This window comes from Ziziphus jujuba, chromosome 9 (genome assembly GCF_031755915.1).
Source record: "Ziziphus jujuba cultivar Dongzao chromosome 9, ASM3175591v1".
In the NCBI taxonomy this organism is placed as follows: Eukaryota; Viridiplantae; Streptophyta; class Magnoliopsida; order Rosales; family Rhamnaceae; genus Ziziphus; species Ziziphus jujuba.
Window position 1 is genome coordinate 9,392,224 of NC_083387.1, and position 23,682 is coordinate 9,415,905.

General features: G+C 30.8%; 2 protein-coding genes and 1 long non-coding RNA gene across 3 annotated transcripts; 1 reads left to right on the forward strand and 2 right to left on the reverse strand.

The window, feature by feature from the left end:
- Positions 1 to 3,009: 3,009 nt before the first annotated feature.
- On the forward strand, positions 3,010 to 13,320 carry LOC107403627 (uncharacterized). Its single transcript, XR_009640884.1, has 3 exons — positions 3,010 to 3,579; positions 7,185 to 7,256; positions 10,556 to 13,320. It is a non-coding gene; the product is annotated as an uncharacterized LOC107403627 (long non-coding RNA).
- On the reverse strand, positions 3,713 to 5,869 carry LOC107403626 (protein RADIALIS-like 1). The gene is made up of 2 exons (XM_016010542.4): positions 5,223 to 5,869; positions 3,713 to 3,972 (listed from the first exon to the last, which is right to left on the reverse strand). The coding sequence occupies exons 1-2, from the start codon at positions 5,492 to 5,494 to the stop codon at positions 3,951 to 3,953; spliced, it is 294 nt and encodes a 97-aa protein (XP_015866028.1). The 5' UTR covers positions 5,495 to 5,869; the 3' UTR covers positions 3,713 to 3,950.
- LOC107403632 (glycine-rich RNA-binding protein-like) lies at positions 13,094 to 14,262 on the reverse strand. The gene is made up of 2 exons (XM_048480949.2): positions 14,029 to 14,262; positions 13,094 to 13,719 (listed from the first exon to the last, which is right to left on the reverse strand). Exons 1-2 carry the CDS (start codon positions 14,143 to 14,145, stop codon positions 13,339 to 13,341), a joined length of 498 nt encoding a protein of 165 aa, XP_048336906.2. The 5' UTR covers positions 14,146 to 14,262; the 3' UTR covers positions 13,094 to 13,338.
- Positions 14,263 to 23,682: the final 9,420 nt, after the last annotated feature.

Consider the following 23,682-nt stretch of genomic DNA (forward strand, 5'->3'; position numbering starts at 1 on the left):
TATACCTGTATATATTCATACATGACAACGAGCTACCAAAATCAATAATCCAATCCAAGTTCATCCAAAAAATCATTTACTTATGAGTTATGAGAAATCTAGGCTGTGGAGGTAATTGAGGGATGGTCCATTTTGATTGAGATATGAACAAGTTCCCAGGCTCCCAAGGCACATGCCGCTCTCGTACTATGAGAGAAGTAGTTGAACAAACCAACCTAACATCATTTAAACCTTCTACCCTAAACTGGCAGACCATGCTATACTACTTTTCATCTTGGATTTATCCATGCCTCATTTCAAGGAAACTTATCTCTTAGCCCACCTCACTTTTCTTGTTTTTTGTTTTTCTGGGGGCAAATTATATAACATTTTTAATTGTTGATTGATATTGTGAAATTTTAGCATTATATAAATCAATTTCTAATGTTTAAAACTGGTTGAATTAAATTTTGAAGTTTTAAATTTATTGCAAATCGGTTCAATTAATTAATAGTGTCAATTTTAACATTAGATGACATCAACATACTGACATTATAATTTATTTTTCAACCAAAAAATTTTTAAAAATTTGAAAAAAATAAATTTTTTATTTTTTCATTTTATATTTATGATTTTTTATTTGAAAAATTCTATCTATTCTTATTTTATTCAAATTAAAATTTCAAAAAAATTAAATGTTTTTGAACCTAAAATTAGACAAAAAATAAAAATAAAGTTGGAATCTTGGGTCTAATAAAAAAATTTATGATTTTTTTTTTCTCCTAAACCAAAAAAAATTTAGACCAAAATTACAAAAATAAAAATTAGACTTAAAATTACCAAAAAATAACAATAAAACTAAAATTGGAATTTTTGCTCTAATAAAAATATTTTTATTCAACCAAAAATTAAATAAAATAATTTTAAAAAAAATCATAATTTTTTAATGACCAAACCATAAAAAAATAATAATAATTTGACAAAAAATAAAAATAAAAAATAAATTTTAATTTTTTATGCTTTTTCTTATTTTATTTTAATATGAAAAATAAAATAAATTTAATTATTGATTTTATTTTTATATTTTTATTTGGTTTAATAATTTTTTTTATTATTTTTAGATCTTTGTCTTTTTAAGCAAAAGTGATTCAATCTATTTCTACTTTTTTTTTTTTTTTTTTTATGATTGTTTCCTTTTTTATCAAATTCATTGATTAGCAAGTGAGTGTAGGTAGATCTACTATCATTTTCTTCTTAGACCAAAATAAAAAAATCATAAAAATTATTATTTATTTTATTTTTGGTATAATTTTTTTTTTATTTTGGACTTTTTTTATGGATTGGACATAAAAAAATTATTATTAATTTTTAATCCATTAAAATAATTTTATTTAAATTTTTTAGTTTTGATCTAATTTTAAATCCAAAAATATTTAATTCTTTTTCGAGTTTTAATTTAAATAAAATAGGATTTGATATAATTTTTTAAATAAACAATCATAAATATAAAATAGAAAAATAATTTTTTTGGCTGAAAAATAAATTATAACATCAGTATGACATTATGCTGATGTCATTTGATAGCAATATTAACACCATTAATGAATTAGACTATTTTATAATAAATATAAAATTTCAAAGTTTAACATAAACAATTCTAAACTTTAAGAGGGATGTATTCAATTTAGAGTTTGATGGATTTAAAATGAATTATAGACTTTAAAGAATTTGATGGATTGTTATGGAATTCTACAGACTCCATAAAGATTTTGTAAGAATCCAATGAAATCTTTGAATTTAAAGGTGGATTTCATATTGACAATTTTCTTCACAATTTCCCTGTTAAAATCCTTTCAAATCCATTAAAATCCATCATTTTTTAAAGTCTTTTAAAATCAATGACTTTTTGAATACCACCAGATTTTAAAAGAATTCTATAAAATCCTAATTGAATACATCTAGATTTTAATGGACTTTTATAAAATCAATCAAAATCTGAATTGAATATCATTAGATTTGTATGGACTCCTTTAAAATTTAAATCGAATACCTCAAAACTTTAAAAGACTTTTAAAATCCTTCAAATTCTAAATTGAATACATCCCCCTAAGATTTAATTTGCATATTTCTAAAACTTTAGGATACTAATTAGCAACTGACTTCATACATATAAAAAATTCTCCTACCACAATCCCACTTCTCAACTTTTGGATGGTTTAAGGATTGTAAAATCATTTTGTCTTTTTACATCACCCAGCCCACTTAAATTATTAAAACACCTTTGATAAAATTTTAATGATTAAATGGATATTCTAATAAGAGATTAACTACACACATATATATATATATATATATATATATATATAATCAAAACTCAAGTTTTTTATTTATAATAGACTGATGATGCTCCACTTATGATGCAGAACTTATGCAAACTATAACCGAATTGTGTATACATATATACAATATATATATTTTTTTTAAACCACCAAAATATCGATGTAGACAATTCAAGAGAATTTCTTTTATATTTAAGCTACTTGTCATTCCAAATATAAAATAAAGTAAATAAAAATAAAAATGCTATTTGTCATTATCTTTCTAATTACCAGATAATTATTAATAAGTGGTATTTAATTTTATTTTTACTTTTTAAAATTAAAAATTTAATATGGAAAAATAGACCATGAAAATAATCAATCAAATTAAATTGTTACATGAATTTCTATGTTTTACCGATTATCATATATGCTGAGAAATAATGTTTTACGTTTGCATTGGTAAATGGCAAATTAATAAAGTATTAGTTATATAGATAAATGATATCGATTATGTCCATATCAAATGATCAAGACATTTTTTTTTCTTTTTCTTTTTATATATTTTTTGTTGGACCATATATGGTGTTGTTTTTTTAGTTACAAAGAAATAAGAAAAAAATAAAATAAAATTACGAGGTAGCCAAGATGGGAAAGATCGAACAAGCCAAGAAACCGAAAGAATCCCCTTTATTTACAAATTAATAATTGAAAAGTGGAAAGCTATAAAAAATAAATAAATAAAATTTGAAGACAAAAGAAAACCGAGGACCATTAACCATAACACTAGAATACATAACTTTTGTGGTCCACAACTCTGAAGAATAAAAACTAAACAAAAAGGTCTAGTACCATAGTACACCACCCTTTTGAGCAATTTGTAGAAAAAGAAAAAAAATAACAATATACTCAGACCCAAAAAAAAAAAAACTTAGAAATTAAACTTCATTTATAAACCTATCAAATAATAATAATAATAATAATCCCGCTAAAATAGTACAGAAAATAATATTCCACTAAAATAATACAGACTTTATTTTTTAAGGCAAAAATAAAATTAAGAAAAATAAAATGTTTTACAAAGCGGGAAAAGTACAAAAACGCATTTTGTTTAAAGCAAAATTTCCCGCCTATATCTGTTTCTTCTACTGTGGCTTCACAGACTCTCTCTCTCTCTTTCTCCCCCTCTCTATTGCTCGTTTGCTCTCCGAATCAAACAAACGCTCTTTCAGATTTCAAGAAGATTCGGAGCTCAAATTACGATGAACTACTATCGCCAAAGGTCAGAGATTTTTCCGATTTGTTCTTGTCTTTGTCTTTGCTTTGCTTTTTTTTCTTTTTTTTCCATGCATTTTTTTCCGTTTTATTGGCGAATTTCATTAATTGGATCTTATTGTCCGTATAGAAAACTCGAATTATAAAATATAAAAACAATACGATTTCATTAGCGAAATCTTACAGATCCGAAAGGAAAACATACCAAAATACATAGATAGAAAATAAAAATCACCAATTGTGATCTATTATAGATCGGTGATATATATATATATATATATATATAGCTTTTACTATATAAAAGCGTACATTTTAATATTAAAAATTAGGATGGAATGGATCTTTATTCTTGTTGATTCTAGATGGTTTCATGGTTCACTAGAGCTTGATGTTTCTCATCCTGCAAAATTCACAACATTGGTTATTAAGTTATAACTTCTAGCTAAAGATGAATAAGAATATTGATAATTTGCAATTACATCCTAAAAACTTGTACTTAAAACATATTGTTTAAGTTAAATGTGTATGGTAGTGTGCTACAAATTACATGATAATTTGATGATATGATCGAATGGATGCATAGCCATTGCTTGATAAAAAAAGGACTTGGAATTTGATGATTTTTGTTGTGTGTCTAATACGATTCTTGAAAGACGATATTGAGGTGATGCAAGGTATGTAATGCATGCAAAGATGATGGAAATGCTGTTTTTAGATCTGGAAGATGAAAATCAAGTGGGTTTTTTGGTTCCTTGAGGAGATATTTGTGTGAAATATTTGACTAATAGAGAATTGTGCTGGTTTTTGGTCTCAAAAGCAAGTGACTAAGAGCATCCCAAAGGATTTTTTTAAAATAAATAGAATTTTTCATATAATAAAGAATATTTTTAAATATAAAGAGGGGAATTTTTAAAACTTTTTCAACAATGTTTTTTTATCATATTTTTTATTTTTATTTTTTTAATGGACATTTATTGTTATGTTTATTTTCTTCTTTTTTTGTTTTTAACAATAAATATTTTAAAAAATATTAATATAATATAATGATTTTGAAATTTGATAAGTATTAAATAATATTAAAAATAAAGAATGCTTTTGTCTTTCTAAATTTGAAAAGTCAAATCTACTTTGTATTTTAAAAAATAAAAATAAATAAATAAATTAGAGCTTGTTTTTAAATATTGGGTTTTTAAAATAAAAAACATATAATGAATGAAAAATCTTTTAAATTTCAAAAGTCAAATCTATTCTGTATTTTAAAAAATAAAAAAATAAATAAATTAGAACTTGTTTTTAAATATTAGTTTTTTAAAATAAAAAATATATAATAGATGAAAAATCCCTTCAGAATGCTGTAATAGTCTAATATCATTTAGAGCTAAGAGTTAAATGATGCTTTGGCAATCCCACTTTTAGGTGTAGCCCACCTTCCAATTTGTCAATAATGAGTCAATAGAATTTCTTCTTATAACTTGGTTGGGATTGGCTTGAAGGGTTTGCTTATTTTATTCATGTAGATGACATTGTGTGAAAAAAAGGGGGTGTAAATATAACAAAAATATATATTGTGCTTTTGGAATATATAATAATGTTTTATATGGGAAACTAAGTTTATTTTAGGTGGGAAGACGTTGACCAGAAATAGAATACCTCTTTTCCTCATCAGCCGTGCTTCCATAGCTATTCCCTCCGGTTGTCCTGTAATTGGGGAAGGGCACTTGTCCTGATTCAATATACTTGACATCCTGCACAAGTAGCTCATAGTGCCTCTTCACTTCCTCCGCGGTTTTCCCGCCAACCGCCTTGGCAACATTGTACCAACGATCAGGGGTGTCCTTATCAAACACAGCCAGAGCCTTTTCAAAAGCTTTGTTTTGCTTGGCAGTCCATGATGAGCTAGAGGACATGGAGCTGGATGCCATTTCTAAAAGAATATTGAAACTTTAGGCAAAGGAAATTAATTAGAGAGTCAAAGATGGGAAAAAAAAATGTGAAGAAAAAGATTAGAGAGGGCAAAGATGTTACTAAGAATGTTTGAGGAGAGTCAAGAGAGAAGACTACGAAAGGGTCTTGGGATGGTATGTGGAAAGAGGTGGCAATTCCTGCTCTTTATAAGCATGAGAAGAAAGGGAGGGGGGTGGTGAGGTGGGGAAGCTACAGTTGGCAAAAGAAATCTTGTAAAAAAGCTGATAGTACAATTTTAGTGATTTGTCACCTTTAGAACCACAAAATGGAGCTACACAAAGACGAACAACAAACAGTAGGGGAAGCAATATCTCCGAGAATTTTTTATGAGTACGAAAATTTAAAAGAGAAAAAAAAAGAAAAATTAGAGTGTAATTGAAGTCCTTTTCTTTCTCTCGTATAGATACCGTACCAAATGGAGAATTTTACTTTAGTGATCGGTCACAGATAGCTTTACATTACATACCAAAAATTGCATATATATATATATATATCTAGAAACCTCTAGTTGGTAATAAAAACTCTCAACTTAGCAAATTCACGTGATTTGATTTTGGAAAAACTGTCGTCCTCCCGGTTAAAATAATAATTTTCATTTGCTGCTATAAGCTTGAAAAAGAGATAAGCATGCCAATATACAGAGAAAAACAAAGCAGAAATCTCAAAGTGAGCTTTCTCCCTACGATGGGATTTCATGCAGATTACTCTTCTGTCTGTTCTTTCCCTCTGGTCTTGGGTGTGGGACCAATACTTCAAAACCACAATGATATCCAATGACCTTACGTAACTTTCAGGCGTGTATCATATTCATGAACCAAAATTTTCTTTTCTAATCGTTTGAAAAAGAGTCATGGTATTAGAGGAAAAAAATCTTTCTTTGTTATGGATAGAATTTGTTAATGTACTCTTGTCCTGAACAAACATTCCAAGCACTCTATAGCTGGCCAAACCTAAATCCGTACAATGAGGAATTTATGCTTTCTTGTGTGTAAAAAGTTCAACAGATGTTACCAAACTATTTTCAGCATTACCGACAGCTAGGGAGTTATGTTATACAGTTAAGGGGAGGATTTTTATTTTTTTTATTTTTTATTTTTTTTAAGTGAACTCTTAGATCTCTTTGGTTGGTTTCCGGTTACAGGGGCAACCACCGACGCCAAGTTAGACTGACCTGTTAATTGTCATTTCAACCACAACATAAAAATCAATGAAAAATAGAAAACATGTTTTTACATTATGATTCATAAATACAATATTTAGACGGTGAAAATCGTTTAAATGGTGAAGCATGCAACTTTAGTACTATGTAAAGTTTAATGTTTAACACGAGTTTATATTTTATAGGCCTTGTAAAGTGAAGAAAACTAAATGTGATAAACAGAGTAGTAAAATAATAGCCTGGTCTTTCATTTCTACGCAGATCCAAAGCATATATATCAAGGAGACACAAATAGTGTATCACCATAAATAGCAAGGATATCTTCGTATAATTTGTTATTTTGCCTTCGGCTCTCTTAAAGTTACTGTGCATCGGAGCTGTGAAAAAGTACTAAGTTCATACAGTTATCATCCACTTGATCTTAAAATTTAGCTCGTTTTAGTCTAGTAATCATTGTTTTTTTATTTCTATAATTGGTTATTGGACAGGTGAGCTATAAAGTGATTACAAGTTTTACCTCACTTGGGTGAACAGAGCGTTACCGAGCTCGGATGGCCTATGTATGTTTTCTTTCCTTCTACTAGTTTATGATTGACAACTATTAGAAAATTTCAAGTTCCAGTCGATATCGATTAATGCATTAGTATCGTTTTTGAAATTAACCTAATACAAAATGCAGAGTTTTTGTTTCCTAATTGAAAATTTTGGCACCTCGTAGTTTTTTCCATAATTATTGCAAACTTTCTTGGTTTTTTAACGAAAATTGTCCATTTAGATCATAATTATGCTACTCTATTTAGATAGTTCTTTGTTTTGTTTGTGAACCGAGCACCAATTTAAGAGTTACCAAAATGCATGGTTTGTTTTTTTAGATATGCAATAAAAATAAAGCTGGATCTGTGCCATGTATATCTGAATTAATTAAGCTTGTAGTTCTACGCAGGTGAATCTTATTAAATTTCTTGTTATATGTTTAATTGAGTACCTCTATCACGAAATCATCCACGTCATTTTCTTGACCAGACCAAACATCTATTTCGGAATAAAATAAAATAAAAGCTAAAATCTAAGAAAACATGGCTATGCGATGCAACTTGATCAGAGGTATGGCGGTGCGATACCATGGCTATGCGATGCAACTTGGTCAAGGTAGCCCCAACCTATGAGTCTATATTTGCAATATCACGCAAGTAGACATGAGTTGAGTCTATTTCAGGCACTTCCAGAATCTACTAAGTAAACCAATACTTCATACTAGGAGGGTAAAGATTTTGGCAGAAAACTTCTTATTTGAACCTCAGGTTAATTTGTTTGACTCCTTCAAATATTGATACTGTTATTAGCTTTAAAAATTTGGACACTTCGTTTATCATAGTTATTTTACAAGCTTCCATCAAGAAAAATATGTGGTATTTAGTTCTTTAGTTTCCTCTGAAATTACATATGGTTTGTCTTACTAATTTCTTAACCCAGATTTTTTAAAATTTTTTTATTTATTATATATTCTCTATCATCAAAAAAATGATACTTTCTTGTGAACTTTGTTAATTCTGCTTTTGTATTTCCTAATATATAAATTATTCTTACAAATACCACTTTAGACTTCTTTTTTTTTTTTTTTTTTTTTTTGGCCGACAATAACAGCTTTTTAGAGTTTGATTGAAACGTAGCAAGGTTTACTAACATTGACAGTAAAATTAGGCCCGCATGGTCAAGTTGCATGAGTCGTGATCATTGGATACTGGCCACATGCTAATGGGGCTATCACTGATCATTGGTTGAAAATTACTTCGGCAACTTTCTAGGAATCTATACGGAAAATAAAAAATTAAAAACAAAAATAAAAATAAAAAATATGATTCTGTTAGATACACTCTTCCATCAGCATTTCGAATCCTTATCATTGTGTCAATCCAATTGAAAGAAATATTTTTAGATTCTTCCCCCTCACTCGGATTATTCTTCTTCTAGAGTAGTGGTCCATGTGTACAAGTTGAACAACTTTAATTACCTCTTTTTCACTATCCAAGAGATTATTTGTATTTATGGATCGTTTAGGTAGTTTTGAAGCTTGGTTGCAATAAGTACTTATTCAGTAATATTGTAGAGATTAAAGTCATATTATCTCTTAACAGAAAAGAAAGCCAGGAATCTATAACTTTTTGGTGAGAGAAAAAGAGTCCACCACTCATAATTGGCCGGCCTATCCCACATTGGCTGTGAAAGCATAAGGATCTTTCTCATATGGAATCTGAACAAAGACGGGAATTTAGATACTATTTGTGAGTACAAATGGTGGATTTAATTGTAGGAATTAGGGTTTTGTAAGGATCTTTTAGAAAACTGGATATGTGGAGGATATGCGTAGACTTGTATGAATGACAAGTCTAAAAAGCAATATATAGATAAGCATTTCTTTCTTCTATACGTCTAAATATATTTTTGGTTATATGAGATTCTTAAGTTGACACGAGGGTTGTAGCTAATATGTACATGTATTTTAAAGTGCCTCAAGAGTTGATAATACTTATGTGGTCTACATATAGTGGATAAGATATGATGCGTTAAAGATTGTCCGTGAATATTTATAAAGTAGATAAAAGAAAGAAATCGATAACTACTAAATTAATTAATTAAAATTTTCATTTTGAAGTATTAATTATAAGCATTCCATCCATGTCTCGGATCGACAAATGAAGTTGTACGTATATTGTCACGTCCAGAAAGATTTTGTACTATAATTACCACTTTGGTAGGGTTGAGTTATAAATCTTTTTTTTTCCCATATATAAATATTATAAAGTTTTCATGTCGATGCGCTTGTTCGCTGATTATATAAGTGTCAGAAGATTCCATAGGAACAGACCAAGATAGCATGGGGAAAGGATTCTCATATTCTCACGCTGATTTCTTGTTGTTGTTCTCATGAAAGTACAGAAAGTCAATGCTATGTCTTATTCTCTTCTTGATGATTGTTAACTAGCATTTTCTCTAATGGAAATTTCTTCTCCATTATTTTGGGATTGAAATCTAGCTGTGAGTTTGATTTGGATGACAGAAATTTATTTAACAATTTTTAAATTTGAGTTTGAAGTTTGTGATTTTCAAAATTTTGGTCTTCCCCTTTAAACATCAACCACAGTTTGCAGCATCCTGATCAGGCAGGTCAGAAGTAAAGTCTGTCGGTTTCTGCTATTACAATTATTTTTGAAACACTCACATTTGGTCAAAAATAATTCCAACAGTCTGATTATAATCATGCAATGTAAAGTCAATTTATTTATCCCAAATAGTCTTAAGAGTGATACTACGGAAAAATTATTCTTTTGCTACAATTATTAGGGTCCAGAGAATCATATCAAGTGATAGAAACATTCTATTGGTTGATAGTTCTGCTCTCTGAAAAAAGTATTTTTTGTTTAAAAAAAAAAAATAGAGACTGAAAAGAACAAAACTTCTACTGGGGTAAGGGTTCACTATTCTTTGTTAAATGACAATTCTCAGAGCTAGAATATAATAATCTTGCATGTTGAGCTATTATCACTATGATTCCCAAATCCAGGTTGCAAACCCTTGCTGTGACTCTAAAATATGATTGAACACCACTGACCTAATTCAGTGAATCTAAACCCTTGCCGTGTTCTTGTTTCCTGCTTTCAATTTGTTGAATGTTGATTGTCTATCTCCTTAAGTACGGAGCATTCTCGATGCTGCAATGCCTATGTCTTAGCCTTTTTCATTTTTCTTGATGCTATAATGCCTATGTCTTAGCCTTTTCATTTTCTCGATGCAATAATACCTATGCCTTGGCCTTTTCATTAAGATGTGCAAGTTTTATTCTGTGCTTATACACACTCAGGTCTTGGGACGTTTAGCTCTCATTTGTGGAGATTTTTGTGCAAAAGTTTATTGGGCAAATGTTTTGAGGTAAATATTCGTCACAAATCGACATGCATGATGCATTCCAATGTCTATGAAATGTTAGGGCCTATTTTTATTTTTTTTTCCCCCTTTTTTCATTTTTATTTTTTTATGTTTTAGTATTTAAGGCCCGTTTGTCATCGTTTCTGGGTGGGCTTCGATTTTGAATTTTAAACATTCGCCTTACTTTTTTCTTTTCTGAAGCCATGATTTTTTTTAATTTAAATATGAAGAAAACACATAAATTTAAGACTTATATTTATAGGGTCAGTGATGTTTTATCCGGTGGGTTGATTCGCAATTGTTGTTTGGATTTAAATCTAAAATCTTAAAGGGATATGATATTCTTTTAACACTGCCATATAAAGTATATAATTCTTGTATATTTTTCTGTCCTCAATAGGCTTAAATATTCTATTATCATTTGAGAATTCTTTTACATTTATATCTTCAAAATGTTCAAGAAGTCCGAAATATTTAAGCCTATTGAGAACAAAAATACAAAGACAACCATATAGATGTTCAATACTTAGAAAGCATAATTAGCATTGCTCTTCTGATTACATGAATTAATATGTTGTTTCCGTAATCCTAGATATTAACCTCGAGGTCACTATCCATGCAGAGACATCCCAAACTATTGGTTTTTTCAGGTAATTCATTCGAGTTTAAATCTCTATAACTCAAATATCAATAGAAACTTAGGTGAGATGTGCATTTTCCATGAGGTTTTCCTTTTGTTCCAAAAACACTTTGGTTCAATCAATGGCATGTCTAGCTGACACATTAAAAAAAAAAAAAAAAAGTTGTTGCTGATAAATCATGTTATGCTTAGATAAAACTGCTGATGATTATACTTGGAACACTTTAATTTTACTAGTGCAGTTTAGTCATGTTTCATTTGTGTCCCTTAGGATCTAAAACAAGCCTAGGGCATTTCAAACAAACTCTAGCAATTTGAGTTCGAGTATAAAAGCCAAATTCAAGCCTTCCTCCCCATATGTGGACTGTGATACGAGCTACACAAATCTTCTACTATTGAAATATCATTTCAATCTTATTGAAAAAGCATTATAAGAGCATTTCCAATGAAATGCCAATGGAATGTCAATTGGTTCGGTTTATTTAAAAAAATTTATACCACATCAAAATGATAGATAGTCTTTTTAAAAAATTTTCTCCAGCAGTGTTGTGTGAAAAAAAAAAAAAAATAGTTGTCTATCAAATATTTTCTCTATTTGTAGAAGATTTATTAAAATGAGTCATACATAATAAATTAGCCTTCTCTCTCCTCTCTTCTTTCTCAATATTTCAATTTATTTCATTTAAAATTTTAAATATGATTTATTGGATAAAAAATTTAAATAGATATTATTATTGATAAACATTATATCATCTAAGCTAAAGTGTTTTTTAAATTTTTTGTCAGATAAGTGCCAATGCGAAACCATTAAAGATACTTTTTAAGAGTTAAGATAAAATAATCACTCACGAGTAGGGCAGGATTCATTAAAACGGCTTATTAATTCATGGGTCTACCTAATTAATAACTTTCTTTCCTTTCGTGTATTACAAGCTCCTTATAAGCGAAGAAGGTAAGTCCCTTATTTAGGGGAAGCTTCATTTTAAGTCTTCGTCCGTTCCGCGTTCTAAGTAATCAAAATTTGTTAAGTAAATTTGAACACCTGTCACCAACCCAAAAAAAAACACAAAAATAAAAGAACAAAAAAGCTTTACCCAGGGATACGGGAAATGTAGAAACATGAGGGTGAGGACCAATTGGAAGAAAGATTTTACTTCTAAACAAATATACTCTTGAGGGTGAGGACCAATTGGAAGAAAGATTTTACTTCTAAAGAAATATACTCATCGTGCCCTGCACGAATTTTATTTGTTGCATTTATTCAAAAATCTCATCTTTAACCAAATTATCTCGATTTCTCCATTTGAGTGATTGATAGGGTTGTAGATAACTTTCATTTTGCTTTTAGCATAGACAACGGTATATTGTAATTGTTGACTAATTCGTGCCGAGTATAATTCGAGAATCATAAAAATCAGCCTCTGCCACCGAGGTCACTTTCAGCTTCCACCGAAAATAAAAGGATTGAGACAGGGCACCTCCTATTATAATAAATTACTTCTTATTTTTAATAACAGATAACTCTTCTTTTTGACAAATTCAAGAAACTGCCGATGCCAGTATGACGCAAGTATCTGTCGGTAACGTTAAAACTTTCATCTACGAAACAAGTGCACAAACTCAACTTTGACGCATCATCAAAAGCTTATTCTTGCAATTTTTTTTTTTGGGTATCCAAACCGAATTATTCCAAATCCATCCACAACATATTCATGAATTTTATGATTATCCAATAAAACGAATTCACATCCATTTAATTTTCCAACCCTTGACCAGTTCAATAATTAAAAAATATTGTGAACCGAAAAAACAAAAAAAGACAGATATGCGATATAAGAACAACTTCACTTCATTTCCCAAACGGTTTTTTTGTTATGTAAACAAGGAACATAGAACCACGGATCAAAATTACGAGCGAAAGCAGTGACAGAGTAACAGGAACCCGATCGGTCAAAATTAGAAACTGGAACGTTTTAACGAAAAACAAATATAGAAACAAACACACTCGGTCCACCCCACCAACTAAATCCCCACTAAAACACCACCCCGCCTAACCCCCCCAACTCACAACTAAAAACCTAGTTCCTCCAATTGCCATCGGAAGCACCACTAGCCCTGCTAGAGTAGCGAGCACCACCATCACCGTATCCACGGTCACGGCCACCGTAACCACCACCACCTCCATAGCCACCGCCACCACCGTAGCCACCACCGCCGCGGCTGTATCCTCCCTCACGACGACCACCTCCACCGTAACCACCACCGCCTCCGCTGCGGCTGTAACCACCGTTACCGCCACCGCCACCGCTACCACGGGACTGAGCCTCGTTCACGGTGATATTGCGGCCGTCGAGGTTCTGACCGTTCATGCCATCGATAGCGTCTCTCATCGCCTTCTCGTTGCTGAAGGTCACGAATCCGAAACCCCTGGACCTCCCTGTCTCACGATCGTTGATGATCTGAACATGAAATCAAATAGATCGGGTCAGATCTGAAAATATAAATGAGTTGAAAATACCAAAAATAAAAATTATAAAAAATTTAAAAAAAAAAACCGATCGATCTTCTTCTTTTGAGATAAAATGAAGATGAACGTACCGATTAGTGGTGAGTAAAATAAGTATCATTATAGTAACACAGAGACAGAGAGAGAATCATAGATCAAGTAGAAGCAGTAGTAGTAGAAGAGTAACACAAAAGAGAACACAGGATCAGATGGGATCGACAAAGCCGAAACGGATCAGATCCGATCTCTGCGACAAACGGACCTTCGATTCAAGGATCTCGCCAAAGGGAGAGAAAGCTTGCTCTAGCGAATGGCTGTCGGTGGCCCATGCAAGCCCTCCGACAAAGCATCGATACTCGATCTCTGCAGAAGCAGCCATTAATATTGATTTTGATAATTAAAGAAACGAAATTATAACCACACCGCACTAAAAAAAAGGAGGTGGATCTAATAGGAGTAATCCGCCTCTGAAACAAAGCACGAAGGAAGTCGTTAAGCCCTAATGCTTATTATATAGATGGCTTTGGGGGTACACTAACAACTAGGGTTAGTTTCGAAAACCTGTGCGCATTGCGCTCCTTTATTAACTAGGGTTAAATTCACAGCGGTGTTTGTGCTCCCCTCTGTTTGGTTACGTATTTAACTCTGAACTCATTGAAGTTTGTGCCCTTTTTTTTCCTTTTTTTTAAGACTTTATTTTATTTTATTTTTTTAAGACTTAGTCGTTCCCTTTACGACAAACACTATTATTTTCCTCTGGATTTTTCTGTTTCTTTCCTTTTAACTTATTTTATACGTGAAGGAATGGAATCTGATTAGGGTTTGCTTTACGGATGCACCCGAAATATAATTAGTTTTTGTTTTGAAAATACTCTTTTTCTTTTTTTCCTTTTTTTCTCTCATGGTTTTAGGGATATTAACGCTTTATATATTTTTATTGTACTCATGCAGAATGGAAATAAAATAAAAGAAAACTATAAATATTGAAATTATATGTTTTTGTAGAACCAAAAAAAAAAATCTTTGGTAAAATATATTTTTAAGGAAAAAGAGAAAATACTTTATATGTGATCTTATTTATAAATGTAAAAATGATTTTTAAATTTAAATATTTGTAATTTAAATAAGTTTAAATACCATTTAAACTAAAAAATTTAATGAATAATAAACCCCGAATAAAAACAATTTATTCATAATCATGTTTTATGGTAATTTGTTAAAAAATAACGACTAAAGAAAATGTAGATTGATATTGCACGTATATATATATATATATATAAATTTGCATGGAAATTTTTATTTCAGTCTCATTAGTTTATTGCCCATAAGAAACCAAATAGATTAATTAAAAAAATTTGGTCATTTAAATAAAAATAAAAAAAATTTTAAAAATTAAAGGAGAGAGAGTCGTCGTTGAAGAAAAGTGCGGTTATCATAAAACTGTTACCAAACACCCGGAATTAATCTCCACTTCCTTGTTGTCCACACTACGATTGACAATGGCGCGTCTCGGTGGGGGCCCATTGTCACGTGAATGATGATGGAAAAGATAAGCCTAAAGGACAGATATTTTAACTCCTCGAAAATATCTAACCAGCGTAAAGACAAAATTACCCCTCTATTTTCCGTGTATTTCCCAACTTATCCATTAGCGTGGACACTGTTTGTTGATCCTTCCACCAACATTTTGATACGTGGAAAAAAATATAACAAAAAATTTAAAACATTAAATCACATTTATTATTTTAAAATTATATTAATTTATTTTTATCACATATGAAAAATTTATGAATTAACTGTATAAAATAAATGATTGAAAGATCATATAATTTTTTCCTATTAAAGATCCCCTTTTTCTTGTTTTTCCGTCCAAAATAATAATAATAACGAATAAATTAGAAAAGAAATAATGAGAAATAAATCAAATAGAAATAGAAATTAAATTAGAAGAAATACGCTATATGATTAAGCAATCGAGATAAGAATTGTCAGATATTGGTGACTAGGGTGGACTCGGTGCGAATTGGTTCGGTTTTTGAGATTTTTTTAAATCTAATCGTCCAATTCGGTTTGGATTGGTTACGTAACCGAATCGAACTGAACCCAATATACAATCCGAAACCAACCGAACCAATCATAATTGATCGGTTTGGGTTGGATTTGCGGTTTGGGCCGATCTGGGCTTCGTGTTGGGCCTCGGCCCAAATTGTATATATATATATATATATTTCGAATTTGGTATTTTTTGGACCAAAATTGTATAAAAAAATTTTTAGGCCTTTTTAATCATCAATCTATATTTTAAATTAGATATTCTTTTCAAATTATTCTTTAAGTTAAATAATTTTAACATACATCCATCCACCTAAACAAAAATACCAAATAAGTTAATTATTAAACATCAAACATATTAAATAATACAACACAAAATCATACAACTATAATACAAATCTACGACTACCACCATCCACTTATAAACCATACATCAACAAATAAAGTATATAACAAGTCTACAACCATTATTAGCTACAAAATAAAATACAACCCATATTTGAAATCTAAAATTTTAAAATAAACTTATAATTAAATAAACTAATAATCCATAAAAATGAAAATTATTTTAAATATTGTTTTCTTCCACATTCTCCATTGCATGAAAAGCCACCAGCAGCAACCACAAGCTCACTACCTCAATAAACCAAATTCCATTCATCCTTCAACAAACATTAAAATTATAAATAAACATTAAACATTAAGCATTAAATGTAAATAATTAGCAATCAATAAACATTAAGTGTATTACTAAAATATTATCTAACTTAAAAAATAATTGATGATTTGGAATTTACAACAAACTTACCAAGTAATCATATATCAATTAGGTGGAGGTAAACTTTGTTTTGTAACCCAAGATGCTCCTAAACAAATTAAAATATGATATTAGATTAATTAGTAAGCTAAAAGAAGTTGTAAATATTACTAAAAATTTTTAAAAACTCTAAATAAGATAATAAAAATAAAATTACAAATAATAATAATAAAAAAAATTCTTACCCGATTCAATAGAATCATAATATGTGACATCTTCTATTGGTATTTCAACTCTATAATCATACGTCATAGGCTTTGATTGCAACCAATTTTGAGAACAAATCAAAGCCTCCACCATTTTTGGACCCAATGAACTTTGGAATGCATCAAGAATACGCCCTTCGGTACTAAAAACAGATTCGGATGCTACTGTAGAAACTGGAATGGCATATACATCTCTTGCAATTTGAGATAAAATTCGATATTTTGTCCAATTATTTTTCCACCAAGCCAAAATATCAAATTTCTCACTCTCCACATCCTCACATGGATCAAACAAAAATTTATCAACCTCATTCTTTATTTCCAATACATTTTTCTCCATTTTTCTTTTTTTAAATTGTGATTCTTTCAAACGCCGACGATCATCTATGCTTCCATCATCATCCCACTTTGTTGTGCTTGCATTGATTGACCATCATTTGAATTTGATACTTTAGAACTCCCATTCATAGAATCAATTTCCTTATAGAAGTTGTAAAGGTTAACTAAAGTATCTTTTACATCCCTAGTCAAAGATTCAACCATACCACTTTCATAAGCATCCTCAAAAAGATATGATACATATTCCAGCTTATATCGTGGATCAAGCACAATGGCAATAAGCAACAACTTGTTGACATTTCCAAGTGAACCTCAATATTTGTCAAACTTTATCAACATTTTCTTTGCCATATCGGCCATCAAATGATTTTGACTATTACTCCATTCAACAAGTGCATTATACATCAAACTCAATTTATGAAAACATATATTAGAAGTAACAGTCAAAGAGGCACTAAACTTTAAGGTAACTTCATAAAAAGTAGCAAGAAATTTCACAAAAACCCTTGCACTATCCCAATTTTTAATTAGAGGTGGTTCGGCTCTCTTCCTTCCTACTTCATCTTCCTTAAAATATCCAAGATAATGTCCATCATCATCTATCATCCTATCAAAACCTTTTTGATACTTCAAAGCCGAGTTCAACATCAAATAGGTGGAATTCCACCTAATAGACACATCCAAAACCACGGTTTCTTTAAATTCAATTTTCTCCTTCTCTACACATTCTTTAAATTTGCTTAACCTTGAAGGAGATGATCGAACATATCTAATAGCATTACGAATTCCAGCAATACTATCATGGATTTCCCTTAATCCAAATGTCACAATTAAATTTACAATATGTGCAGCACAACGAACATGTAAAAACTCACCATCCAAAACATTTCCTTTCCAATAATTTAATTTTCCTTTCAAAAAATTAACAGCCACATCATTTGAAGAAGCATTATCAACCGTTATTGTGAAAACCCTTTCAATACCCCATTCAATCAAACAATTTTCTATAACCTTACCAATTGTCTCACCCTTATGATTTTGCACAATACAAAAATTTAAAATTCTCTTATGCAACTTCCAATCATCATCAATGAAATGAGCGGTAAGAGTCATGTAATTGTTATTTTGAATGGAAGTCCATGTGTCCGTCGTAAGACAAACCCTTTGCTTCCTCAATGAAAACACACTCTTCAAAATTTTTTTCTCATCTAAGTACAACTGAAACACATCTCTAGAAATTGTTCTACGAGATGGCGGTTCAAACTTAGGGTTCAAAGTATTACAAAACTTTCTAAACCATTCTCCTTCAACGTGGCTAAATGGTAACTCGTCAATGATGATCATTTCTGCACATGCAAGCCTACATGCCTCTTTACTAAATGTTGTACTCATAGAGACCAAATTGCTACTACCACTTTCAAATGAAAGAACTTGTTGCTTTTTATCCTCCATCCTATTAGGGTATTTTTTGCATTGGTTCATCAAATGGTTTCTCAATGTACTAGTTCCACATCTCTTGGTATTACATGCATAATCTACCCCACAATGTTTACATTTGCACCTAGGATTATTTGGATCATTATCTGGAATTTTTTCAAAATGTTCCCAAACCCAAGATGGAGCCCTAGAAGGTTTTCTCTTTTGCGTTTTATAAGGTTTATCCAACTGTGAAGGTTGAGATTCAGCTTTATCTGATTCATTTAAATACTCTTCCAATTCATTAATATCATACAAATCATTGTGGCCCTCATCCATCTAGAACCTATTAAAAACAAAATAAACATATTGAAAAACATATATACAAAAAAAACAGCAGCATAATCAAATTTCATGCACAATTCCACACATAAATTATGAAAATGTCACAAATAGATTTTCATAACAAGTTCTCACCCATTTTCTATGTCTACAATTGTCTGAGAATATTTAATGGATATGTATATTATATATAAGTAATAAAATGTAGGCCATGCCTATTTGTCAACAATACTAATTAGAAGAAAATGGATGTGATGAAAGCAATGCCATTTGTGAAATATGAATGAAGTACCGCTAGTGAAGAAAGTCAGACAGAAATATTTAATACCAATTGAAAATTTTCCCAGAACTGGTAGTAATGAAAATGGATTCATTAATGGTACTAGTAAAGAAAATTTTAGTCCCTTTTTTTTTTTTATTTTGTACCCAAAACAGGGAAAGTCTAAGAAACAATTGCAGCTGATATGTTCATGGAAACTTTTCTTCTTCTGCCATTATTTTGAGACCCCATAAAACGTTTTTTGGCCATGTTATTTTCTAGACAACCAAGCAGACAATAATAGCAAAGATCTTTATCATGTATATGGTTGAAAAAAAAAATTTGGTTGAAATTTGGTCCACAAATTATGAACATTGAGAGTTTGCTTATAAAGAGAATTTTTGATAAATAATGAGTATTGGGAATAGCTAGCTTTTGTAGCTCGGATTCAATGTCTCGCTTATCCAGTCCAAAAAAAGAGTGAAAAATCATGGTGTTACCTTTTTCATATACAGAAAATTGTTGAGAATAATTCATAATTCTGTTTCATTTTTTGAAACAAACATATAGATGCACTTCATGGAAGAAGATTTTGCTGGTTGGTTTGTGACCAGCTAGTTCTTGCCTAGATTAATTTAATATAAAGAGAAACAAGAAAGGAAAAATTGGTTGAACAGACAGGAATTGGTAGAGTTGGGACCCTACTGAAAATGCCCATCAGGATCTTTTAATTAAGTTTGCTTTTTATCATTAAAATACAAAGCTATAGATATAATATATGTATATATATTTATACAAATATATATACATATAGCTCTCAAAATCAGCAGGCCAGGTTATATTAACAACTTCACAGCAATCAAGTCACACATCACTTCACAATCTCCAAACTTCACAGCAAACAATTTCACAGCTTATGCTTCACTACACTTTCCAAAAGCAATTTTTGACCTTCCCACATGCAAAAATAACGAGAAAAAGGCTAAGTAACTTACCTCCAAATAATAGACAATCACACAATTGTTTGTGATCTTGGAATTAAACGAAGAAAAGGAATGCTATTCGATTTATGCAAGTCACGATAGGCTGTTTGATTTTATCTACAAAACAGGGGAAAAAAATATATTAGACCACAAAGCTAAATAAAAAAAATAAAATTGCAATACTAATTAGAAAAAACAGAAAAAAAAAAGTTTGCTATACACTTCTTCCATCCAAACTCCTGGTGTTAAGACTGATTAGAAAAAACAGCATTCCATAGTTTCCATGTATAATATTTTATGTATTTAAAATAGCATAGATTCTTTAAGTAATGGGAAACAACCACCAAAGGAAATTAAAAGAGAATAAATTCCAGAGAATTAGAAGCTTATCAAACCTGCCACATCTGTTCTACCATTTGGAGAGGAATTAGATTCACTGCCCAAATTAATGCTGACTGCTGAGAGTTTGAGAAGCCTGTCCAACAGGTGATTCAGGCAAGCTGTTTGGTCCTTGAAGGTGACTGAAGAAGTAGCTTTCTTCCAATATATTCTGCGATTGTGAACAAAAAATGCAGGTTAAGGTTTTTATTCATATTTATCAAGACAAAAAGTTTTAGTTATGCATAAATAATTTTGAGTGACTTGAGGAAAAGAACCTCATATATATAAATATATAAATAAAATATATATATATATGTATATATATATATATATATGCAGCTTGTACTTTAAGTTTAGCTTGTACATAATTATGAACATTATTATGATGAATTTATATAATAATTGGACAGATACTGCCAAGTCCACCATTCAACAAAATAAGCCATTTGAATCAAACAAACAACAATATAAACACTCTGAGTTACAAAGAATAACCAACAAATTTGCAACCATTCTTGGTGAAGGGGGATTTGGAAAAGTTTACTATGGCCAAATAGGTAAGACTCAAGTAGCCGTAAAAATGCTCTCCTCATCCACCGCCCAAGGACATCAACAATTTCTTGCCGAGGTATGCGATTAATTATAAGTAATTCATACAATATCTATTTACATATAGCAATTAGAGTCACACATCCTATATATTTTTTTAAAATCCAGGTAAAAGTTTTGATGAGAGTCCATCATGTAAACTTAACAAAACTGGTTGGATACTGCAATGATGGACCTCATACAGGGCTCATATACGAGTACATGGCCAATGGAGACTTACATTCCCATCTCTCAGGTTAGCTTGGTTGCAGTATTTGCTTGCAATGATTTTGAGTGATTAACCAACACAAGAAAGAAAAAGAAACAAAAAAATAAAAATAAAAAAAGGTTTCTAAATTATTTGTCCTGCTGGTGTAGGTGAACGTCCATGCATCTTAAACTTAAAGTGGGAAGTCAGACTTGAAATAGCTAATTCACAAAAAGCTAAAATCATGAAAGAAAAACAAGATCCTTAGCATGATTTTTAACTGGGACCATGTGTGAAATCATGTAGACCAGGTTTTAACTGGGACAAAAGATTTTATGAATTGCCTCCTTAGCATGAATTGTGAGATGCAAAGATCTATTTAATCTGACATGACATAGGACATGATTTTTACCTGCAGAGCTTGGGAGGGCGACGAGTGGTGGCGAATGGCGATCGGCGAGAGGGCGACGAGTGGACTGGGTCCTGTGCCGGCGGTTGTTCAAGTGGTGGCGTTGCTTGGGAGTTCAATCGGGTGGTGGCTGGCCGGTGGATGCTGCCTGCGAGTGGCGACTAGCGACGCGAGTGCTAGGGCTTCAATTTCGTTTTGTGAGAATCTGAGATTGTGTTGAGTGCTGTCACTGTTGTGTATTGTGTTTTCATCTTAAAATCCAACGGTGGTAATTAGATGGTGAGAGATCAATGGCTTACAAAATTTCATAGAAATAATTTAATGAAAATAATTTTTGCAAAATGACTCTTTGGGTATGAAACGGTTCGGTTCGGGTTGGGTGGGTTAAAATTCCTTCCAACCCGTAACCCGAACCGAAAATGTAACATTTTTATATGTATAACCCGACCCAAACCGACTAAACAATAAAAACCAACCCAAACCGACCCAAATTCTTCGGTTTGGTCGGTTTGGTCGGTTTTGTCGGGTCAGGTCGATTTTTGCCCACTCCTATTGGTGACATGTTATGTTATTTTTCCACCTTTTCTAATATTCCTGATGGATACTAGCAAGAAAACAGTTCATTATTAACAAAAATGATAATTTTTTTAGGTCCTTTCAATTCTATCAAAATTTTATTCTAATCTCTCAATTTTTTTTTAGTTTTTAATAACTATCTAAAAAGATTCATTTATAAATTTTTTCAATTAAAAATCAATATTTTATGATTTATTACATTATGAAATTAAAATCATAGCATATAAGCATTACAATTAACAAATCAAAGTTTTTTATATAGTAATTTTTAAAAAATATAGGGTTTAATTATGATTAAAATAGAATTAAGAAGATTTAAATGAAGTTTTTCAAACAAAAAAAAAATGAGAATTCAATTTTTATGAAGGAAAATTTTCATTATATTTTCTTAATTTTATCATTATTTCATTTAGATTTTATACTTCTGTTTTAGTTATTAAAGTTTTTTTGTTTTTATTTTTTAATTTCAATTTATTTTTTGGGATCGATCCCAATCATGATTATCTTAATCGTGAGTATGGACGTTAACTATGCCATCGACTTGAAGATGCTAAATCAATATATACTATGAAAACTGATGAAAAGAACAAAATATTTCTGACGATGATTTCTCATTGATTATTAATTCATCTTCATGTGTCAACTTTGTCAGAATAATGGAGGAAAAAAATATAAAAAAGATAAGACATCAAAAGTTATTCTGTCAGGACCCGTCCAGAATTCCTTCCCCGGAACCCTAGACAAGCCCTGATCCCAGGGAAACCCTACCGGACCCTCCAACGGAAAATCCGACAGAGCCTCCTCTAAGGGATTTACTTACCACAAACTACCTGCACTGAAAACACACTTCTAAAAACATCCCCTTATTCCTCCCACAAACTACAAGTTGTTCCACAAAGTTCAGCACTTCTCAAAAACAACAACAGTCCAGTGCATAAATAAAACAGAAGTATCCCAATAGTATACAGAGCTTTAAGAAGTGCTAAGCAATAGAAATACAACAAGGCTGAAAGAAATAATACACTGAAATGAAAGAGTACAGAAGTACTTCTCGAAACACAACAGCAGCGGAAAACTTGGTTCGTTCCGGAAGAACGTCTACCACCACTTGCACCTAAGGGAACGGAATTTAAGAGTGTGAGATGCTAATCATCTCCGTGAGTAACCCGAACTACTGAACACCTTTTGTGATAATAAAAATAATAGTAATAACAATTAAGGAATAGAACAAATACCAACAATTAATAAATAAATAATAATAACTGTTGGAAAATAATAGTTTCCCTCAAAACTCTCACCAATCGCTCCGTTTGAAATGTTCCCTTTTTAAAACCTTTTCG